Here is a 19,020-nt window from a genome sequence, read left to right on the forward strand (position 1 = left end):
TTCCGGTGGGTGATCAACTGTTAGTGGGGTATTTCAGATCAAAAAAGGGAAAGGTCATGCAGAAGCAGACCATATCCCAATGGATCGTGCTCTGCATTAGGATTTGCTACACTTTTGCCAAGAAGCAATGTTTGCTCATTCCACTAGAGTCAAGGCTATGACCACGGAGTTAGCTCACGGAGTTCTGGTACTGGACATCTGCCAAGCAGCAAAGTGGGCATCTCTACACACATTCACCAAGCGCCGCTGCCTGGGCAATCAGGTCCATAAGGATGGGCATTTTCCCGTTCGGTCCTGCAGGACTTATTGGTATGAAATTGTTTCGCAGAATCACTTTCAGAGAGGTATTGCTTTGGCATCTATTATAAGGTAAGGAATCTGCGACTAGAAGGCTCTGTCAGATAAACTAGTTACTTACCTACGATAATGCCTTAGCTGGTAGAGACTCTATCTAGCTGCAGATTCCTTACCGACCCATGCTCTGTGAATGGATTTCTAGGGACATAGCTTTTCCCCTTTCAGAGCTCTAGTTTTCCACACCAGTGATCAATGAACTTTGTAGCTCCGCACTACCGGTGTGGAATGTCGTGAAAAAAATGAATGTCAGCAGGTTGGAGTGGCACTTAAATATTCCCAGCGCACGTCACTTCCAGCGCGGATGACACACCATGGAGCAGATCGACGCCACCTACTGGTGTGCAGGGGTACTGCCCACAAAACATTTCCAGATCCAGTCTGGCGCCCGGGGATCATTCTAAGGTAAGGAATCGCGACCAGATAGTCTCTACCAGTTAAGCCATTACCAAAGGTAAGTAACTTGTTGTTCTGGTTTGGTGTGGCAAACGCCAGAATGACCCCTTTCAGGCCAGTTTATCTGTTTTATTTGTTTTGTCCTTAGCCCTGCAAGGTTTTGCTCTGGACACTATTTAAAGTGTACCTTTTTCGCTCTTTCGGCCTTTTTACGGTTTCCAGATCAGCCCTCGTTGTTTAAGACTCCCATCTGTTTGATTTTTTTAACGATTTAAATTTGTTTGCTCACTTCCCCTTTGTCATCACAGTGGGACCTTAATTTGTTCCTCCCATATCTGATGTGCACTCCTTATGAGCCGCTTCACAGACCCTTGAGGCTTCTCACCCTCATCATAACATCAGCGCAGCATGTGCATGAGCTTCAGTCTCTTGTCAACCCGCCGTACGCCACTTTCTTCCCAAACAAACTGGATTTGTGGGCCTGGAATCCTCCTTGTCTAAAGTTGTGAAACTATTCCACCTCTGTCAATGGATCACCTTTCCAGCGTTTTATACTCCGTCTCTACCCTCTAAAGAGGAGGAGAGTCCACCATTTGGACACCAAGAGAGCTCTAAGCATATATATTGATCATGCTGAAGAACTCTGGGGGGACAGTCAGCTCTTTTTGGGGTACTCTGCAGCAAATAAAATGAAGGCTGTGCAGATAGGAACCATCTCCCATTTGAGCATGCTTTGCAGTATAGTCTGCTATGCATTGGCTAGCAAAGCAGCTGCTGAAATCTCTCCGTGATAATTACACGAGGGCCAAAGCTGATACCACTGCATTGGCAAATGGGATCCTGTCCTAAGCATTTGCCTTGTGGCTACGTTCTACAGCCATTCGTACGTTCACAAAGCCCTATTGTCTGGACAGTTCGGTTCTCTGGGATGGCATTTTGCCTGCTCTGTCCTGCAGCACTTTCTGGTTTGAGTCCATTCACAGACCCACCTCCAAGTAGGTACTACTTGATATCTATTCAGAAGGTGAGACTTCTGTAGCTAGAAGGCTCTTGAAGACATTACTTACCTTTGGTAACGCTCTTTCTGGTAAAGACTATCTTGCCAAAGATTCCTCAACAACCCTCACATCTTCCCTGTTCTGTGATTGGACTCTATCTAGTTAATAAGATTCCAAGTGTAGGAATATGCAAACTGGTCACAACCAATTTGCTTTTGGGCTTTGTGTCTGGGGGCGCAGACAGCCTCGAAAGCACCTGACTTCAGTGCATGGAAGGGTGCCGATATAGGCTCTGCACATCATACCTGGGGCTGAATGGTGTCAATGTGAAGCTACATGGTGCAACATACAGGCATGCAGAGATACTGCTGAAATGTTTTTGGAACCAGTCTGATACCTGAGAAATATATTTAAAAGGTGATGAAACTATGGCGAGTGTTACGGAGGCTGCTTTCCAAAGACTTAACACAGTGGTTATAAACTGCTAGTATATGGTGTCGAGAATTCATTGTAACTTCTGTTTGTTTTTTTAGAACACTTTTAAATCCAGTTTAATTAAGACAGAAATTTGGTATTTAGCGATGCCACACCATAATCCTTATTCTATAGGTGTTAACCTTACAAACGAAAACAAGAATTCACCCATGCCAGTTGAGAGGAGGACAATTTGGTTGTGTATTTTAAATCCTGGTCCTCGAAGCACAGTATCCCCTGGTCACCATATCTGCCAGTAGTTCCACATAAAAGATGTATGGAACAGGGAACAGTGTTTAAACCTGCTTTGTACTGCCCCCATTATTGAACTGACTAGTAAGTAAAGTCTTAATGTAAACTGACCTTTGGGATCTGGGTAGGGCACCCTGACAGCCTTTACCACTTTATAAGACCTTTCATATCTGGACAACAGCAACTTTAAATATGTACTTATGTGGTATTTATGTAGTACTAACAGAATACTATAGGGATAAAGGCGAAGACTGAGTCAGCTTGTGATTGAAGGGGTAGCTTATTTCTGAAAGCGAAATGCTGCATTCTTTGAAGAGGAGAATCTCGGCTCTTTCCTAAGTTAGAGCAGAGTCCGCCGTCCAAGGCAACACAATAAAAGGTCTTCTCTGCATCCACAGGTACCGTTTTAAATGTGAAAGTGTTAACTACCACAAATTCTGCATTGAACAAAAAAGTTGCACGTGTTCTTTCCCATCCCTAGAGTATCTGCATTAGGACAATATTTAAACATACAGGCAGTATTTTAGTGAAAATGTCATCCTTACAGTTTAACAATGAATTTTTTTCGTGAGGTGCAAAGCTCACGATTGTGAAGGCTTCCTTCCTTTTAATTATGATTGTTTAATGAGCAATTCCAATTGTAAAACCTCTACCTTAGCTACATTGCCATTCTTAAGAGGCCTTCTAGCCAAATTGATCTGTCTTGTAAAGATATTGCCTGAAATTATTTCTGCTGTTTTGGTCCGAGTTGTAGCAATACAATACTGTTGTGAAATCACAAATGCTAATTAATCGAGCACAGTATTGGACTTGATACAGTGTAGAAGAGACTCAACGGACATTGCCTAAGCAGTATCCATATCAGACATAAGCTTGTTGTTTTAGTGATCTTTTCCTTAGCATTTTTCCTCTTCCCCTCCCGCCTTCTATAATTGTGCTTTGTCACAAATGTAGTGCATTTCTTAGACTAGTGACAGCCATCCTTGTGCCTAGATTCATAGATCGGTACAAAAAGGGGGTGGTGATGGAAGGAGCATCTGAATCAATCAAACACTCACACCCAGTCAAAAGATCTGGGTTTAATCCATCACCGTTCTTTAGCCCACTCTGCCACCCCAGTTCAGACATGGCTATATGCAAATCAGTCTGAACCTGTGCCTCATGGGAACAGTCCAGCCCGAACTGCCAATCCATGTCTTCCCTGGACCGGAAACAAGCTTCTGAGGACCGGTTTCTGGCATTCCAGCCGTCTTCAGCTTGAATCCAGTGGCAAAGTGAGCAAGGGACTCACGTCTGAGCATACCCTGCCACACGTATGGCGGCCAAAAGCGGTACAAAAGGGGGTGGTGATGGACGGAGCATCTGAATCAATCAAACACTCACACCCATTCAAAAGAACTGGGTTTAATCCATCACCGTTGTTTAGCCCACTCTGCCACCCCAGTTCAGACATACCGGTACAAAAGGGGGTGGTGATGGATTCATAGATCAGCATAATCCAATGCCTTGTACACAGACTGAAGTGTCCTAATTTTGCTACATAAGCGGTGTATTTCTGCAACTCCCTCTTACTCTCTAAACATGCTTTCAATTTGATATATTTCTGACTTTAGATCCCACCATCTTAGCTTCTCTTGATCCACCCATTTTGCTTGAAATGGGGTAATTGCCTTGTCCATATATACTTTAAAAAATGTCCATATTGTTTTATAGTCAGCAGAGCCAGTATGAAAGGGCACAAGGAATTGTACTGCTAGTTGTGTTTTCAGTAAAACGGATGGATGATGTAATTTTACAAAGTCCAGTAAGATAACCTTTTTCTAATCCTCTGATTCAACCAGCGTAAGGGTTAGCCAATAGTGATGTGTGTTGTGTACAGCTTCAAACTCAGTAAGAAGTCTGCATGAGTACATTGTGTCGAGAAACAATTATATCCAGGTTGTTCTGTGCTTTGTACTTGCCAGATACAAGCTAGATTAAACATTTCAACGGTTTGGGTAGCCATAGGCTACAAAGACAAATAGTTCCATGCTCAATGATCCGCACTTTAAAAGGTCGAGTTGTACTCTATGATCAAATGAATGGGAAAGAGAATTCTCACAGAGAGGCAATCAGCCCACAAGTAGGTGCGGTGCTCCGCCATCTCAATAAGCGCCACCACAGGTTAAAAGCAAGGTCCATTTCCAGCTCAGAAATTACACATCTCCCAGGGATTCGAGATTACCTCGAGACACTATTTCTGTAATACGGCTTAAAGATCTTATCAATGCAACAATATATTTTATTACATTTACACAATATACATTAGGCCTTGGCCCGAAGGATACATTTTGATGAAATTATGTGACAGTGTATACATCTAATCGTAACTTCTGGAAAACGTGCATATACAACAATTACAACATTGCGCAGTACATCTCAAATCCCATGGAGTTATAAGTGTACAATTGGATATACGATCTGGAAGTCTTAGATTAAATTCCTAGTTGTACAACGACCAAACTCATCAGGGGAACACAGATCATCAGGGTTCTGGAGTAACAAAGGGGGGTAGCTCTATACCCCTGTAATCTGCCCAACACTGCCATATTTCCCAATGCTTTTGGGGGTTAGCTTGAAATACAGCAATCTCAGCATTCATACCCTCCTCAAAGGCCTTTTTCCAGCTGCCTATCGTCGAAGGGGACACACTATTCCACTGCTGGGCAATATCCCATTTAGCAATGGTGATGGCTAAAAACAATAGGTGCTGCTTGTACCGGTTCCCCCGATACCCTCAGTACTATCTAATAACAGTAGTTTCAGCTTGAATGGGAGATCCCACGACAACACCTCACTCAGGCATGCCGCAATCTTCTGCCAGAGTAGTTGCAGTGCTGTACAGCCCCAGACAGTATGCATGAAGGTCCCATGTTCCACCCCACATCTCAAACGTATAAGGTACTGAATGGCGCCCGCCTTTCAGAGTCAGAATCGGGTGTAGTATATGAGGTGTAAATATTTAAACTTTGTGAGTCTGTAGCGCGATGAGACCTCCGCACCTTGAGGGCTAGCTAAGGCTTAATTCCAATCGTCATCAGTTATGACTGGTATGTCCTGTACCATGCCTGCCTGGTCTTATGTAGTGTGGTGTGGTTGTATGTCAGAGTTTGATATATTTGGCGGGTCTTGTGGGCACCCAAGTCACCCATCAATAACTTCCCTTCCAGAGGGTGAAGTTCAGGCAGTGTGTCAACCGGCTGCAATAGGGGAGTAAGGGTATGCCCGAGTTGGAGAAATTGATAGAATTGAGTCTTGTGTAGTTGAAACGCTGCCTGGAGCTGTTGGAACGATTTCAATGCAGAGCCTTGTACTACGTCCCCCAAGGTGGATATGCCCACAAGGACCAACTCACGGAATCCCACAAGTGCCGCCACAGAGCGCAGAGGGGTACCATGCCACAACGGGGTCGCTTGAGTCAGGCGGCCATGCCATCCCATCTGTTTAACCATAGCTCACTAGTGTCGAATCATTGTGCTGCAGGCAGGGGGTAGGAAATCTAGAGTCTGTGAACTATATAGGAGATTAAGGAGGTGAACATTCCCCATTGCCATATGGTCCAGTGTGAATGCCGGTTCCAAGGGTGAATTGTACCACCTCTCATTAACAACTAGCAGATGGGAGGCCGCATAATAGGTATATACATATACAGCTGCATTGCCGCCACCATAAGTTGACTGCATATACGTACGCAATGCCACTCGTATTGCCCTGTCGTGCCAGAGAAATGTATTATGTATAGCATTCAACTGTGCGAACCAACCCAGTGATATCATATATATGGGAAATTCTGAAGCCTGTAGGGTATTCTGGGCAGTGAGATCATTTAAAAAAATGCTGCGCGCCTGTGTAATGAAAGCGGAAGAGGAGACCAAACGGCAGTCACATCTTTGAGGCTTTTGAGCAGTGGATTGATATTGTGAGCCCACGAGGTCTTCTAACAAGGTGACATAAAAATACCTAGATACTTGAATCCAGTGGTAGCGCAAGACAGTTGCTCCACCCAAGTATCCCGACCTTGATTCCAGCACACCGGGAACCACACAGGCTTGAAGGGGTTAGTGTTAAGTCCGGTGGTCTGGCCAAATACCCGGAGGATCTGTAGGATGCGGGCCCCAAAAACCACAGGTCAGTCATGAAGAAAAGGACGTCATCTGCGTACAGCGCAATGCGATCAGATCAAGTTTAGTCCCATTCAAAGCCTCTGAACACCGGGTCACTATGCACCCACACCGCCAAAAGTTCTACAGGCAAGGTACAACGATATATGGGAAACGGGCCTAGCAGCAATGTCCCGCGACCCTGACCGAGGTGGTTAGCCCTGTATAAAGTAGACATTTATATGCTGAAAAAGCGTGGGCCAAAGTTAATGACTTCCAAGAGTCGAAAGAGGTACAACCAGCTGAGGGAATCGAACGCCTTGTCGATGTCTGCGAACAATATGGCTGTAGGGCGTCCGGGTTCCAGGGCTTTTGCCATGGCATTGTGCACCCGTCTGATGTTATGGTGTGAGGAACGGTGGGGCATGAACCCGGACTGGTCCGTGTGGACCAGGTCTTGTACACAGGATCTAAGGCGGTCAGCAAGAACTTTGCCCAGAAATTTGGGCTCAATGTTAATAAGAGAGATAGGTCTGTATGAAGCTGAACCTTCTGGCGGGCGACCTGGTTTCAAAAAGAGGGCAATCTCCGCATGTCACCAATCCTGGGGGAGTTGGTATTGGTCAATTGCTTCATGTAGGGCTTCAAGCAGGTATGGACCCAGTGTGTTCATGTGTGGTCTAAGGATTTCCATAGGAAAACCGATGGATCCAGGAGCATGGACAGGGTGTATGGCCTTCAGTGCTGCACTGAGTTCGTCAATGGTTATGGGAGTGTCAAGTTGCAGGCCACTCAGGATCAGGGGTCGGGCCTGCAGGCTGCACCGACCGCCCAGGCCCGCAAAGAGTCTAGCCCGCCCCAAACAAGGCCCCGTGTCCCGCGGGGAGGCATGGGCCAGGCAGGAAGGCTGCTTCAAGGAGTCTATCCGGAGGCAGCGGGTCCTTCACGCCTTCCGGGCTGCGGTCGCAACCCGGAGCCAGCCAGGCAGTCGTCTGGCCATGGGGCGCCCCTCGCCTTCCTTCAGTGTTGCGAACTTCTCCGCCCTCCTCGCAGGGCCAAGACGGATCCACCCACCAAACGGCAATCGGTGCCAGGCCCCAGCACGGCCGCAACCCCGCTCATTCGCCACTTCAGCCAGGGATCATGTTGTGGGTCTCTGTCGGATTATCCGGCTACACGGTGGTGCAGCCGATGTGCTCCGCAGTACAAGATTATGTCGGATTTAATTGTTTAATGTTGTGGATGTGCGGAGCTCCGTTAAGGTGCGTCCTCCATGTTGGCCATCCAAGCCACGCCCTTATCAACGCAAATTTGACCCTTCACTTCTTCTGCTTCCTGGTTTTCTAAGTTTGCATATACACAGTTGGCTTTGTTTTGTCTGAGACAGGATTTGGATAAATGGGTGGATAGCTAACCCCATTCTTTGTAGAAAGCATTATTTGGTAGCAGCTGCTAAAAAAATGCTTATGTAGATTGGTGCTGTCTGGTAGTGGTAATGTGACTGAAGGAAGACATGGTAATCTTGCATGAGAATCTGATAAGTTCACAGATATTTTGATTGCATTTTGGGGGAAGCCAGGGTCATATTTTTGCATATGTCAGATGTGGTAATATTGAAGTAGATAATTCACAAATGTTTTGTACACAATTAAGAGTATTCTGGTTTAATGTTTTATATGTATAGGATGCTGCCTCTGTATATGGTATGCCACTGTGTGGTTATACCGTGCACAGAGTCCAGGGACTCCCCAAAAGTGTACAGGGCTCAATGTAAACCCAGGTTGCTCTATTTATGGTAGGGTGGGCGAGCAGCCTTAGGCCTTATACAGAGAAGTGTAAGATATTTGTTGCACAACGTTGACAGATAATGGACACATGACTCAAAAATAGAATCTACACCAATTTTATAAAAATAAGCTTTGTATGGACTAAAACCAAGATCTTCGCAATGAGGTAAGTATGTTGTAATTAAAAATACTTTTCTCTTTCAAAACTCGACACTTGGTGCAATTTCAGAAAAATGTAATGTTATCCTACAGAGGAAAATAATGCGGTCATGCAGGTAAGTAAGCAACTTAAGTTCCAGTCTTCGGGCCCAAGGGTCAGCAAGGGTCAGGTGAGTAGCAACATTGCACCACCAGCGGCACAGGGACACCTGGGTGCAGAGGTCAAAATCAGGGTTTGGCCCAATGCGTTTCAATGGAGACCAGGGGTGCTCAAAGCCACACTGCTTGCAGGTAAGTAAATCAGTTGCAGGGACCAAGCTTTGGAGGTTAGAGCAAGCATGGGGGATGCCACAAAGCAGCACCAAACCTACACCACCAGTGGCACAGGGACGGCCAGGTGCAGAGTGCAAATTCAGCATCGGGCTCCCAGTGCTTTTCAATGGGGATTTTTCTTTTGGCAAACAGACTGCAGGCGTTGGGCCAGAGGTTGCAGGATGAAGACCTACCGCATAGGCAGTAGAGAAGTAAGAGGCTGCAGGAGCACCATTAATTCAGATCACCAAGCCTCAGGGGCTTCTGGTGCAGGGTGCCTTCAGAAGTCTGAATCTTCTTATCGGAGCCAGTCGCGGTCAGTGGGTGCCTCTGGATTCAGGCTGCAGTTGTCCTCAGACTCCAGGTGAGGTAAGCCAATGCTTAACTCGAGGTCTGGGTCACTGGGGAGCCTTCACTGGGCAGGTGGGCCACTCAGACGTGGCCCTTTGGTACAGAGTGGCCGGGATCTCCGTTCCAGCTAGATCCGCACCCCTTGTAATTGATTTATTCTGGACAAGTCCACTGTCCACAGGAGATTAGATTCTTTTTTGAAGGCAGCAGTCCTCCCAGGGTTTTCAGAGGTCACTGGCTTCAAGACAGGGCTGGAGATAGGCTGGTAGGACTGTGGCCAAGGCAATCGTCGTCTTCAGGCTTCGCTTTTTTCTTAGGTCACAGCAGATCTAGTTTCTAGGTCTGAGAGAGCCACCTAAATACTAAATTTAGGAAGCGTTTTAGGGGAGCAGTAGATTGTGCCATTGGGCAGCTTACCTGGGATGATTACACCCACTATTATGCCACCTTCATGTGGGAGGGGCATAGGCCAAGCCCTGATTGGAGGAGTCTCCTCATCTTCAAGATGGAGGGGACTGAAAAGTGTGCTCAACTTCCCCTCCTCCACCTGAGGGGTGGAGATGGCAAAGGTGGCAAAGGTTTTCCCACTGGTTTTCCAGTCCAAAGTGGGTGTGTAAAATGGGTTCTGCCATCTGCTCCTAGCAGTGGAGGCTGGGCTTTGTATTGCAATGGCAGCTGGCCTCTGAAGCTTCCCTTCGAGTATTGGTCCATCCTGGGGGAGGTGTGACACCTCTGACCAGGATACGCATTGTTTCTGGTCCCAGAGAGCAGACGCTCTCCATCCAGGGGTCCAGAAGCATACCTGCGTGTGGCAGGCTGCCTAAAGCCAGTAGGTGCCCACACCAGGGTCTGTAGGTTTTCCAGGGGGCACCTCTGAGGTGCCCTCTGAGTACATGTTGTAATAAATCTCACACTGGCATCAGTGTGGATTTATTACAAGGAGCTGTTTGGTACCAAACACTACTGTTTTCAGTGAAGCCATCATGGTGCTGGGGAAATCTAGTTGTCAAGTTTCCAGCCCATGCGCTTCTTATGGCTTCCCTGGTACTTGCAATATTTAACAATAGACTTAAATATTGTAGGGGTATATCTTCTCCTACAGATATGCCTTCACCTGTGGTATAGTGCAACCTATCTTAGAGCTGTGAGGCTTGCTAGAGGGGTGATGTTCCTACACCTACAGGCTGTGCTGGGTAGCATGTCACCCATGCAGTGTGCCATGTTGACTTTATCGTTTTTCTCCTCACAATGGCATGTATACTGCAAGGGCAGTTGTATGGTCCTCGTGAAGGGGGTCCCAAGGAACCCTCTTCATCTTCCAATCCCTATGTACCCAGGTTGCCACTTACTAGGGACTTTCAGGGGGCAAAAGTGTCAATTGTGGATATGTTTTAGAGAAGAAGCACTGGCACAAGAGACCTGGTAGGCAGGGACCATGTGCACTGCAAATACCAGGCAAAAGGTGGGAGCTAACCAGGCAAAAGGTGGGAGCTAACCATGTCAAAAGAGGCACTTTCTCAAAATATGTGTCTGAAAGAAACAGGTTAGTGTTAGATTCCTTACCTTAGAATATCCCCAGGCGTCAGACTGGATCCGGAAAGTTTTGCGTAGCAGTACCCCTGCGCGTCGATAGGCGTCGTCTGCGGCTCCGCGTTCGGCGCATTGGCACCAGGATGACATTGTCGGAGTACTTGGACGCCGCCTTCGCATGCTGACGTCAGTTCTTCTTTTTTCCGCGCCAGCAAGCGCAGATCCGGAAAAAGCAGTACTCCTTAGTCACTTTTTGACTAACTTTTTCGATCTTTTTGATCCTGTTTCAAGTCGTAAGACTATCGGTGCCGGTAGGGATGCCCAGGTTCAAGCCCTGTGCCGATTGCAACAGACTGATGTTGGTTACCGACCCCCATCGCCGGTGCCTGTATTGCCTTGGGGCCGACCATGATGACAAGTCGTGCCCCGACTGCCGGGCTTTGACATCGAAGGCTAGGCGGAAGCGGTCCCGTAAGCGCCTCGAGCTCCGGCAGTCTGACCCGCGCCGTTCACGGTCCAGGTCGAGGAGGAGGTCGAAGGACCAGTCACGGGGCCACAGTCATCGCAGCTCGGCGAGTTGACACCATTCGTCGGGCTCCAAGTCCTCAGGTAAGAGGAACAAGAAGTCGAAGAGACGACATCGCTCTTCCGACTCCCCCCGACGGTCGCGCATTGAGGCCGGGGGTTTGGGCGACACCGCCCACGTGGCTCTGCCGGAGACGGAGGCGCCGCTGCCAGCTCCATACCCGCCGGTCCCTGGGCTGAACGCGACGCCGGAGGAGATCGATGCCTTCCTCATGGCCATGAGGTCGCTCTCTCCTCTGTCTGGTCCCGCTGTGGCGCATTCGGGCCCCGTGACCCCGACTGGGAGCCCAAGCGGGCTGGGTGCTTCGGCCCCGGTGCCGTCGACTACTCCGGTCCTGACGCCGCATGGCCCCACCAGATCCGGGTCCGGATCCGGGTCGTCTCTGGTCGACCTTACGGCGCCGGCGCCCACCCCCAGAGTGTCGCCCCCCGACGCCGCCCCTGGACGACGACGTCCCTGGTCCCTCCCTCGGTCCATATCCGGCGTCGGACCGGCGTCGCTCGATGCTGCATTCGACGTCGAGAGAAGACCAATTCTTCTATGATCCGGCCCCATCCTTTGAACCTGACTATCAGGAGATGGGAGGCGAGGGGAATTGGGGAGGGTCTGAGGATTCTCTGGCATGAGAGTGCCAGTCGTTTCAGGACTGGGCAGTTGATCTAGGGGAGGCCAGTGGTTTGGACACTTCGCCCGACACTGGCTTTGTCTCCCCTCCTACCGTGGCTACGGAGGAGGGGGCTGCTTACAGCGTGGTGCTGACGAGGATGGCCAAGGCCTTGGGTCTTGAGCTCCCCATTGCGGCCGTGAGGACTAACCTCCTCATCGAGTTCCTTAAACCACAGGCAAGCTCTTCGTAGCCTCTACTGCCGTTTAATGAGGCCCTTACTGACCTTCTGTTGGGCACTTGGTCCAGGCCCGCTACAGGTACCCCTGTAGATCGGAACGTGGCCAGGTGCCACCGCCCGGTCCCAGGCGACCCTAACTTCCTGTACACCCACCCCACCCCCGAGAGCCTGGTTATCCAGGCCTCTAACTCCCAGACCGCATTCCCGACTGCACCACCTGATCGAGAATCCAAAAGGTATGAGCAGTTCGGTAAGAAGCTGTTCTCCTCACTTAGTTCGGGGTTGCGGTCGGTCAACACCGCTTGCCTTTTGGGCCGTTATACACACTCTCTGTGGGACACAGTCGCGGACGTGCTGCCTGCTTGCCCGGAGGAGGCCTGGGTCAAACTCGCTCAAGCACTTGTGGAAGGGCGGGATGCAGCACAGTATTCTATCCAATGTGGCTGGATACCACAGGCACGCTGGGCAGGGTGATCTACGACGGTGGCGGTTCGCCACCACGCCTGGCTGAGGTCCGCCAACTTTTCGGCTGATGTCCAGAATTCCCTCATGGACATGCCGTTTGATGGCCGTCGCCTCTTTGGCAACAAGGCAGACAGTGCGCTTGAGCGTTTCAAGGACTCCAGGGCTACGGCCAAGTCCTTGGGCCTGTCGGGCCAGCACCAGCAGACTTCTGCCTTTTGCCCCTTTCGTGGCCAAGGAAGGGGCGCCCCCTCACGTCCTGACAGCCACGGGCCGCAGACTAACATCCCGCGCGGCAGTGAACGTGGTAACCGCTGTGGCGGTGCCAGTGGACAGAAGTCCACATCCACCACGGCAGCATCTGCCTCAAAGCCTTCCTAGTCTGAGCTTTCAGGCCCATTCGACGCCAGTGGGGGGCAGGGTTCGCCATCACCTCCTCCACTGGCGCTCTATCACATCGGACAGGTGGGTGCTGCAAATCGTCCGAAGGGGCTACTCCCTCCCCTTCGAGGCGACCCCTCCAGCCATGCCTCCGCAGTACCACTGTGTGTCGGGGGATCACTTGCAACTTCTCCAAGAGGAAGTTACGGCCCTCTTGGCCAAGGAGGCCATCGAGCGCGTTCCTGGGCCAGAAGTATGGTGTGGTTGTTACTCCCACTACTTTCTGGTTCCCAAGAAGGGCAAAGGGGACCTACGCCCTATCTTGGACCTGCGGAACGTCATTGGCTTCCTCCGGAAGGAGAAGTTCAAGATGCTGACTTTGGCTCAGGTCTTTGCTTCCCTAGACCCAGAAGACTGGATGGTAGCGTTGTACTTGCAGGACGCATATTTTCACATCCCCGTCCTGCCGGCGTTACCTGCGGTTCACGGTAGGCTGCGAGCACTTTCAGTTTACCGTGCTCCCCTTCGGCCTTACCAGCGCCCCTCTGGTGTTCACGAAAGTGATGGCGGTGGTCGCAGCCCAACTGCTCAGATTAGGGGTGTCAGTCTTCCCCTATCTCGACGACTGGTTGTTGAAGGCGGGCTCGCCCCAGACAGTCGTCAGCCACCTCCAGACTTCGGCCGACCTCTTGCACCTGCTGGGGTTCTCCATCAATGTGCCGAAGTCACACCTGTGTCCCGGTGAACAGCCTTTACAACAAAACTTTTACAATGCACTACCATTACAACGCAACCATTACAACGCAACCATTACAACGCAAACCATTACAACGCATTGCGCTGGGGGGGCGCTCTAGGATAGGGAGTAGATTTAATTTACTATCCAACACCTTCCCTACTATCCACGGGGACTGGAGTTGGAATAGTAAATTAAACTATTCACTATCCAGCACCCCAAAGCGCTATGCGTTGTAATGGTATGCGTTGTAAAAACTGCGTTGTAATGGCATGCGTGGTAAAAGCATGCGTTGTAACGTCATACATCCCTATGTCCCTCTCAGAAGCTCCTCTTCATCGGAGCGGTTCTGGACTTGGCGCAGTTTCGGGTTTATCTTCCCGAACAGCGGGTTCGGGATATTCAGGCTCTGATTCCGATCTTTCGGCCTTTATCCTGAGTCTGTCAGGTTGATGCTGCGGCATCTGGGGTTGATGGCCTCCTGCATCCTTCTGGTGCAACACGCCAGGTGGCAGATGTGGGCTCTGCAGTGGGATCTGAAGTTTCAGTGGGCCCAGCATCAGGGCAACCTGTCCGACCACGTCCTGATCTCGGAGGGCACTGCGAGACAGTTGCAGTGGTGGCTCACGGACCGCGATTGAGTCAACAGCAGATTCCTCTCCCTACCCCAACCGGAGCACGTAGTAGTGACGGATGCGTCCCTCCTGGGCTGGGGGGGGCCACATGGGAGAGGCGGAGATCAGAGGCCTCTAGTCTCCGGCGGAGTCCCGGCTCCATATCAACCTTCTGGAGCTGCTTTATCCAACTTGCACTGAAGGCATTCTTTCCCTCTGTCCGGGGAAGTGTAGTGCAGGTGTTCACGGACAACACCATCGCCATGTGGTACTGCAACAAACAGGGCGGGGTGGGGTCGTGGACCCTTTGTAGGAGGCTCTGCGCCTCTGGCAATGGCTGGAACACCAGGGCGTCACCCTGGTGGTTCAACACCTGGCAGGTTCACTGAACGCCAGGGTGGACGAACTCAGCCGCCGGTGCATGATGGATCACCAATGTCGTCTGAACTCTGACGTGGCGCAAGGTCTCTTTCAGCGATGGAGAGAGCCTTGGTTAGATCTATTCGCCACCGAAGAGAACGCGCAATGTCATCCGTTCTGCGCGTTGGAATTTCCAAGGCAGCACTCGCTCTGAGCCGCTTTTCGTCGCGATTGGAGCTGCGGTCTATTGTAGGCCTTTCCGCCTATACCATCTGCCCAGAGTGCTGAAGAAGAACAGGCAGTGCCGGGCCCAAGTCATCCTTGTGGCTCCGGACTGGGCACGAAGATACTGGTATCCCGAGCTACTCAGCATGTCAGTCGATCCCCCGATTTGTCTGCCTCTTCAGGAGGACCTTCTGTCGCAGCAGCAGGGGACGGTTCTCCACCCGAACCTGTCCAGTCTCCACCTCCATGCCTGGAGATTGAGCGGCGACAGTTGAGGCCATTTGACTTGCCTCCTGAGGTCTGTGATGTGATTCTGGCAGCCAGGCGTCCCTCCACAAAATCGGTATACGCCTGCAGGTGGAACAAATTTGTGAACGTGTCCCTCTTTCCTGCCCAAGGTAGTCACAGCCTTCCACATCGGGCAGTCCATCACCTTGCCCACCTTCTTTCCACCTTCGCATCCCTCTAAAGAGGAAGAGAGGCGCCACCGTCTGGACCCAAAACGTGCGCTCTCATTCTACCTGGACCGCACACGCCAGTTCCGGGTGGACGACCAGCTCTTTGTTGGTTACGTGGGTGCTAAGATGGGACGGGCGGTGCACAAACGGACTATCTCTGGATGGGTTGTGTTGTGCATCAAGGTATGCTTATTTTTTGCTAAAAAGGAGCCTCCTGTGGGGTTGAGGGTCCATTCCACTCGGTCCACGGCGGCTACTACTGCCCTGGGTCGGGGAGTCCCCTTGCAGGACATCTGTCGGCCAGCTACATGGGCCTCGCTGCACATGTTCGCTAGACACTACTGCCTGGTCAGCCAAGTCCGGAGAGATGGCTTTTTCGGCCGTTCTGTTCTTCAGGACTTTCTGGTGTGATCATTCGTTCGCAGACCCACCACCGGGGCTGGTATTGCTGGGGTATCTATTCTAAGGTAAAGAATCTAACACTAACCTGTTTCTTTCAGATGCACAAGTTACTTACCTTCGGTAATGATATATCTGTAAGAAAACAGTAGTTAGTGTTAGATTCCTTACCGCCTCACTCATGCTCCCCGTTCTGCGAACCGATATCTAGGGTTAAGGTTCTTCCCTTTGAGGGCCCTAGTTTCATGGCACCAGTGTCGGTTTTTATCATGGCTCTGCGTTCGTGACACAGAAAAGCTGTGTATAAGAACTGACGTCAGCGCGCGAGGGCGGTGTCTAAGTACTCCGATGACGTCATCCCAGCGCCGACGACGGACGCGGAGCGGCAGACGCCGCTTACCGACGTGCAGGGGTACTGCTACGCAAAACTTTCCGGATCCAGTCTGACGCCTGGGGATATTCTATGGTAAGGAATCTAACACCAACTACTGTTTCTTTAAGCTATATCGTTACCGAAGGTAAGTAACTTGTGCATATTTGCGAATTTTAATAGCCATTCTGATTCTGTTTTACTAATTATCCTTCCACAGGTCTGTAGGATTTGGCAGCTAGGCTGTTTGTTTCTCTGCATTTAGTGTTGCATGGCTGAACCAGACACGAATTTAGGAGGACTGTATCTCTTCTGATATCCAAAGTTGGGTGGCAGAGATAAGATTTATATATACAGCAGAAGTTCTTGAGGCTTGGATAGGGGTTTGCCGCGTTAGTTCTGGTGTGTGGAAAAAATTATAAAGTAGCTGAAAAGGAAATATATTTTATGAAGAAATACCTTTGTTTTGCCATTGTTTTGTTTTGTTTTTCTTGCTGTCGTTCTCTGTTCTGCCTGGCCACCTAGTTAGCCTGCTTCACATCCTTGCATTTCTTGAACTAGCTAAGGATGCTGCTAGGATGTTTTTTCCTTTTTGTTCTTCTTTTGAAATCCACAAATTAACCTTAATGTTAAATCAGATAAATGGAGTATGGGGATTTCCCTTGACTTCAGCTTCACCTTTCCTGCTAGTATAAACATCATGGTTCTCCAAGACAAATCACCATGTCCAAATAAATTTGAAGCACCTGGTCATAGGATGACCTCGGCCCTGCTTTGGCCGCCAGCAATGCCAATCTGATCTTCAGAGCTGGACAGTGAATGGTTTTGAACCCGTTTTAATATGTTCCTTTTGATTGCAAATTCATACAATACAGCTTTCAGGACAGGTCTGACTTAAGAATTGTCTGTATGATTTGAGAATAAAGATTTTGTGAAAAGTGCCTCCGGTGATTGTCTTTTTGTTTCCAGGGAAACACTTGAATGAGGCGTCCTCTTTTCTGTCATCAGCCAAGCGTGTGAAGGCACGGTTCTTTTCAGTACAGGAGAATGCAGAGCTAATAAGCGACTCACTTGATGATTCAGTGCCGGACCATATTCTCACCATGGGCTCTAAATCCTCCCTGAACCCCAGTAAGGAACCTCTGCTGCCTCATTTGGAGCCGCAGTGGGCACTTGATGCTTTAAAGCACTGTAAGTCACTTTAAAAAGTCAAGTTTATTGATTGAAATGGACGTTGGAATATTTGTGGATGCATGCAGTTGTTTGTACTGCTTGCAGCTTCATATTTTCTAAGTTTATATTATTTTTCTTTGTTGACCTAGTTTAAATCAGTTAATTTTAAGTCATTTGCTTTGTCCAACTTGCATTGTTTAAAATGTCACTATGTCTCAATATGTATATGAAAGTAAAATAAATCTACATAATTTTTAAAACTAAAAACTGTCTATCTGCATCAAAATCAATAAGGGAGTTCCCAACCATGACATTTCACCCGACACATACAAGGAGCAGTGGAGAGGGCAATAAGAAATATTTTTGTTTACTGCTGATTCTACATTGCACAAATGTATTAAAATGTTACCTTTATCTTTCTCCATGTTCTTTTTACAAAGGAGACAAATAAGCATTCTTATGTCCACCATGTCTTTCCTGCACTCTAACATGGATTGTAGAAATCCAGATGCACATGAAGTGCTTCATATGTGCATTACATTTATATCTGATAGAGACTTCTAGCTGCAGATTCCTTACCTTTGAATTTCCCAGGTGTCATGCTGGATCCAGAAAACTTTTGCTCGAGCAATACCCCTTGCGTGAGCGGTCTGTTGCCTCCATTTGGTTCCACGTGACATCTGCGTTGTTAGCGTTGGTTATGACGTTGCTGTCACCTACATAGGTGCATTTCAGGCACACGAACACCAGGTTCGAGGCATGTGGGCTGCTGAATTCATATCTGTGCATAGATCGCCGCCTAGTGTTGGGTCCGGATGATTGCACCTTGTTGTCCTGGAAGAGTCTTCGAAGTATCACAAGATAGGTGGCTCCTCTCAGGGACTACAGTGCGCATGGGCATCCTCTCCATCTTAAGATTGCTTTTTTCCGCCATTGGGTTCGGATGTTTTTCCTACACTCAAAGTTCGGAATAGAAACAAAACTTTTTTAAAGGCCTTCGGACTCGACGGTATTGTTTCCGCTCGGTGCCTATTACCTCGGCTAAACTTCCTACTTCTCTCCGGTCGTCGACGCGGCCCGTTGGGCCTTCCGACGCCACGTGGACCTATCATCGATGGAACGGAGTCCATTTAAATTCTGCCCACAATGCCATTCCAAGTACCCGCATACTGAGAGACATCCAGTATGCAACAAGTATTTGTCACCAGACCATAAAGAAGAAGATTGCCTGGCTTGTGCCCAATTCCGTTCCAAAAAGATGATCTGGAATCGACGGGCCGCTAGGCAAGAGATGCAGAGACCAGCACCAGACCCGGAAAACATTTTCGACGACGACCAAGAGCTCGTCGACGTAGAAGACTCGGATCTAGAGATCGTGCCCATCGAGGACGATTCAGAAGACAAACAGATCCCGCAGGGGCGAACCGTGAGTACACTGCCCCTGAAACCCACTCTACCGAGAACAAAGGCTCTGGTCGAGGCATCGTCAACAGGCCGTAGCCAAGATCAAGACACTAATTCAATAGACCCGCACTCAAGCTCGGCTACAAATCCCAATAAAAAGCCTTTTGACACACCAGGCCCAAGTCACGTTCTCAAAAAACCAAAGGTTGTTGATCCAAGGGCTGTCGTACCGAAGGTCATCGTACCGAAAGTCGC

The 19,020-nt window shown here is 49.3% G+C and overlaps 1 protein-coding gene across 4 annotated transcripts in view; it reads left to right on the forward strand.

The window, feature by feature from the left end:
* The window catches only part of ARHGEF12 (Rho guanine nucleotide exchange factor 12), an 888,740-nt gene that overhangs the window by 688,939 nt on the left and 180,781 nt on the right, over positions 1–19,020 (forward strand). For all 4 annotated transcript variants that reach the window (XM_086956791.1, XM_086956792.1, XM_086956788.1 and 1 more), the window contains one exon: positions 17,158–17,379. In XM_086956791.1, the coding sequence (XP_086812917.1) occupies positions 17,158–17,379 (222 nt within the window). The remainder of the gene's footprint in view (positions 1–17,157; positions 17,380–19,020) is intronic.

The sequence above is a fragment of the Lissotriton vulgaris genome, chromosome 2_1, assembly GCF_964263255.1.
Source record: "Lissotriton vulgaris chromosome 2_1, aLisVul1.2, whole genome shotgun sequence".
In the NCBI taxonomy this organism is placed as follows: domain Eukaryota; kingdom Metazoa; phylum Chordata; class Amphibia; order Caudata; family Salamandridae; genus Lissotriton; species Lissotriton vulgaris.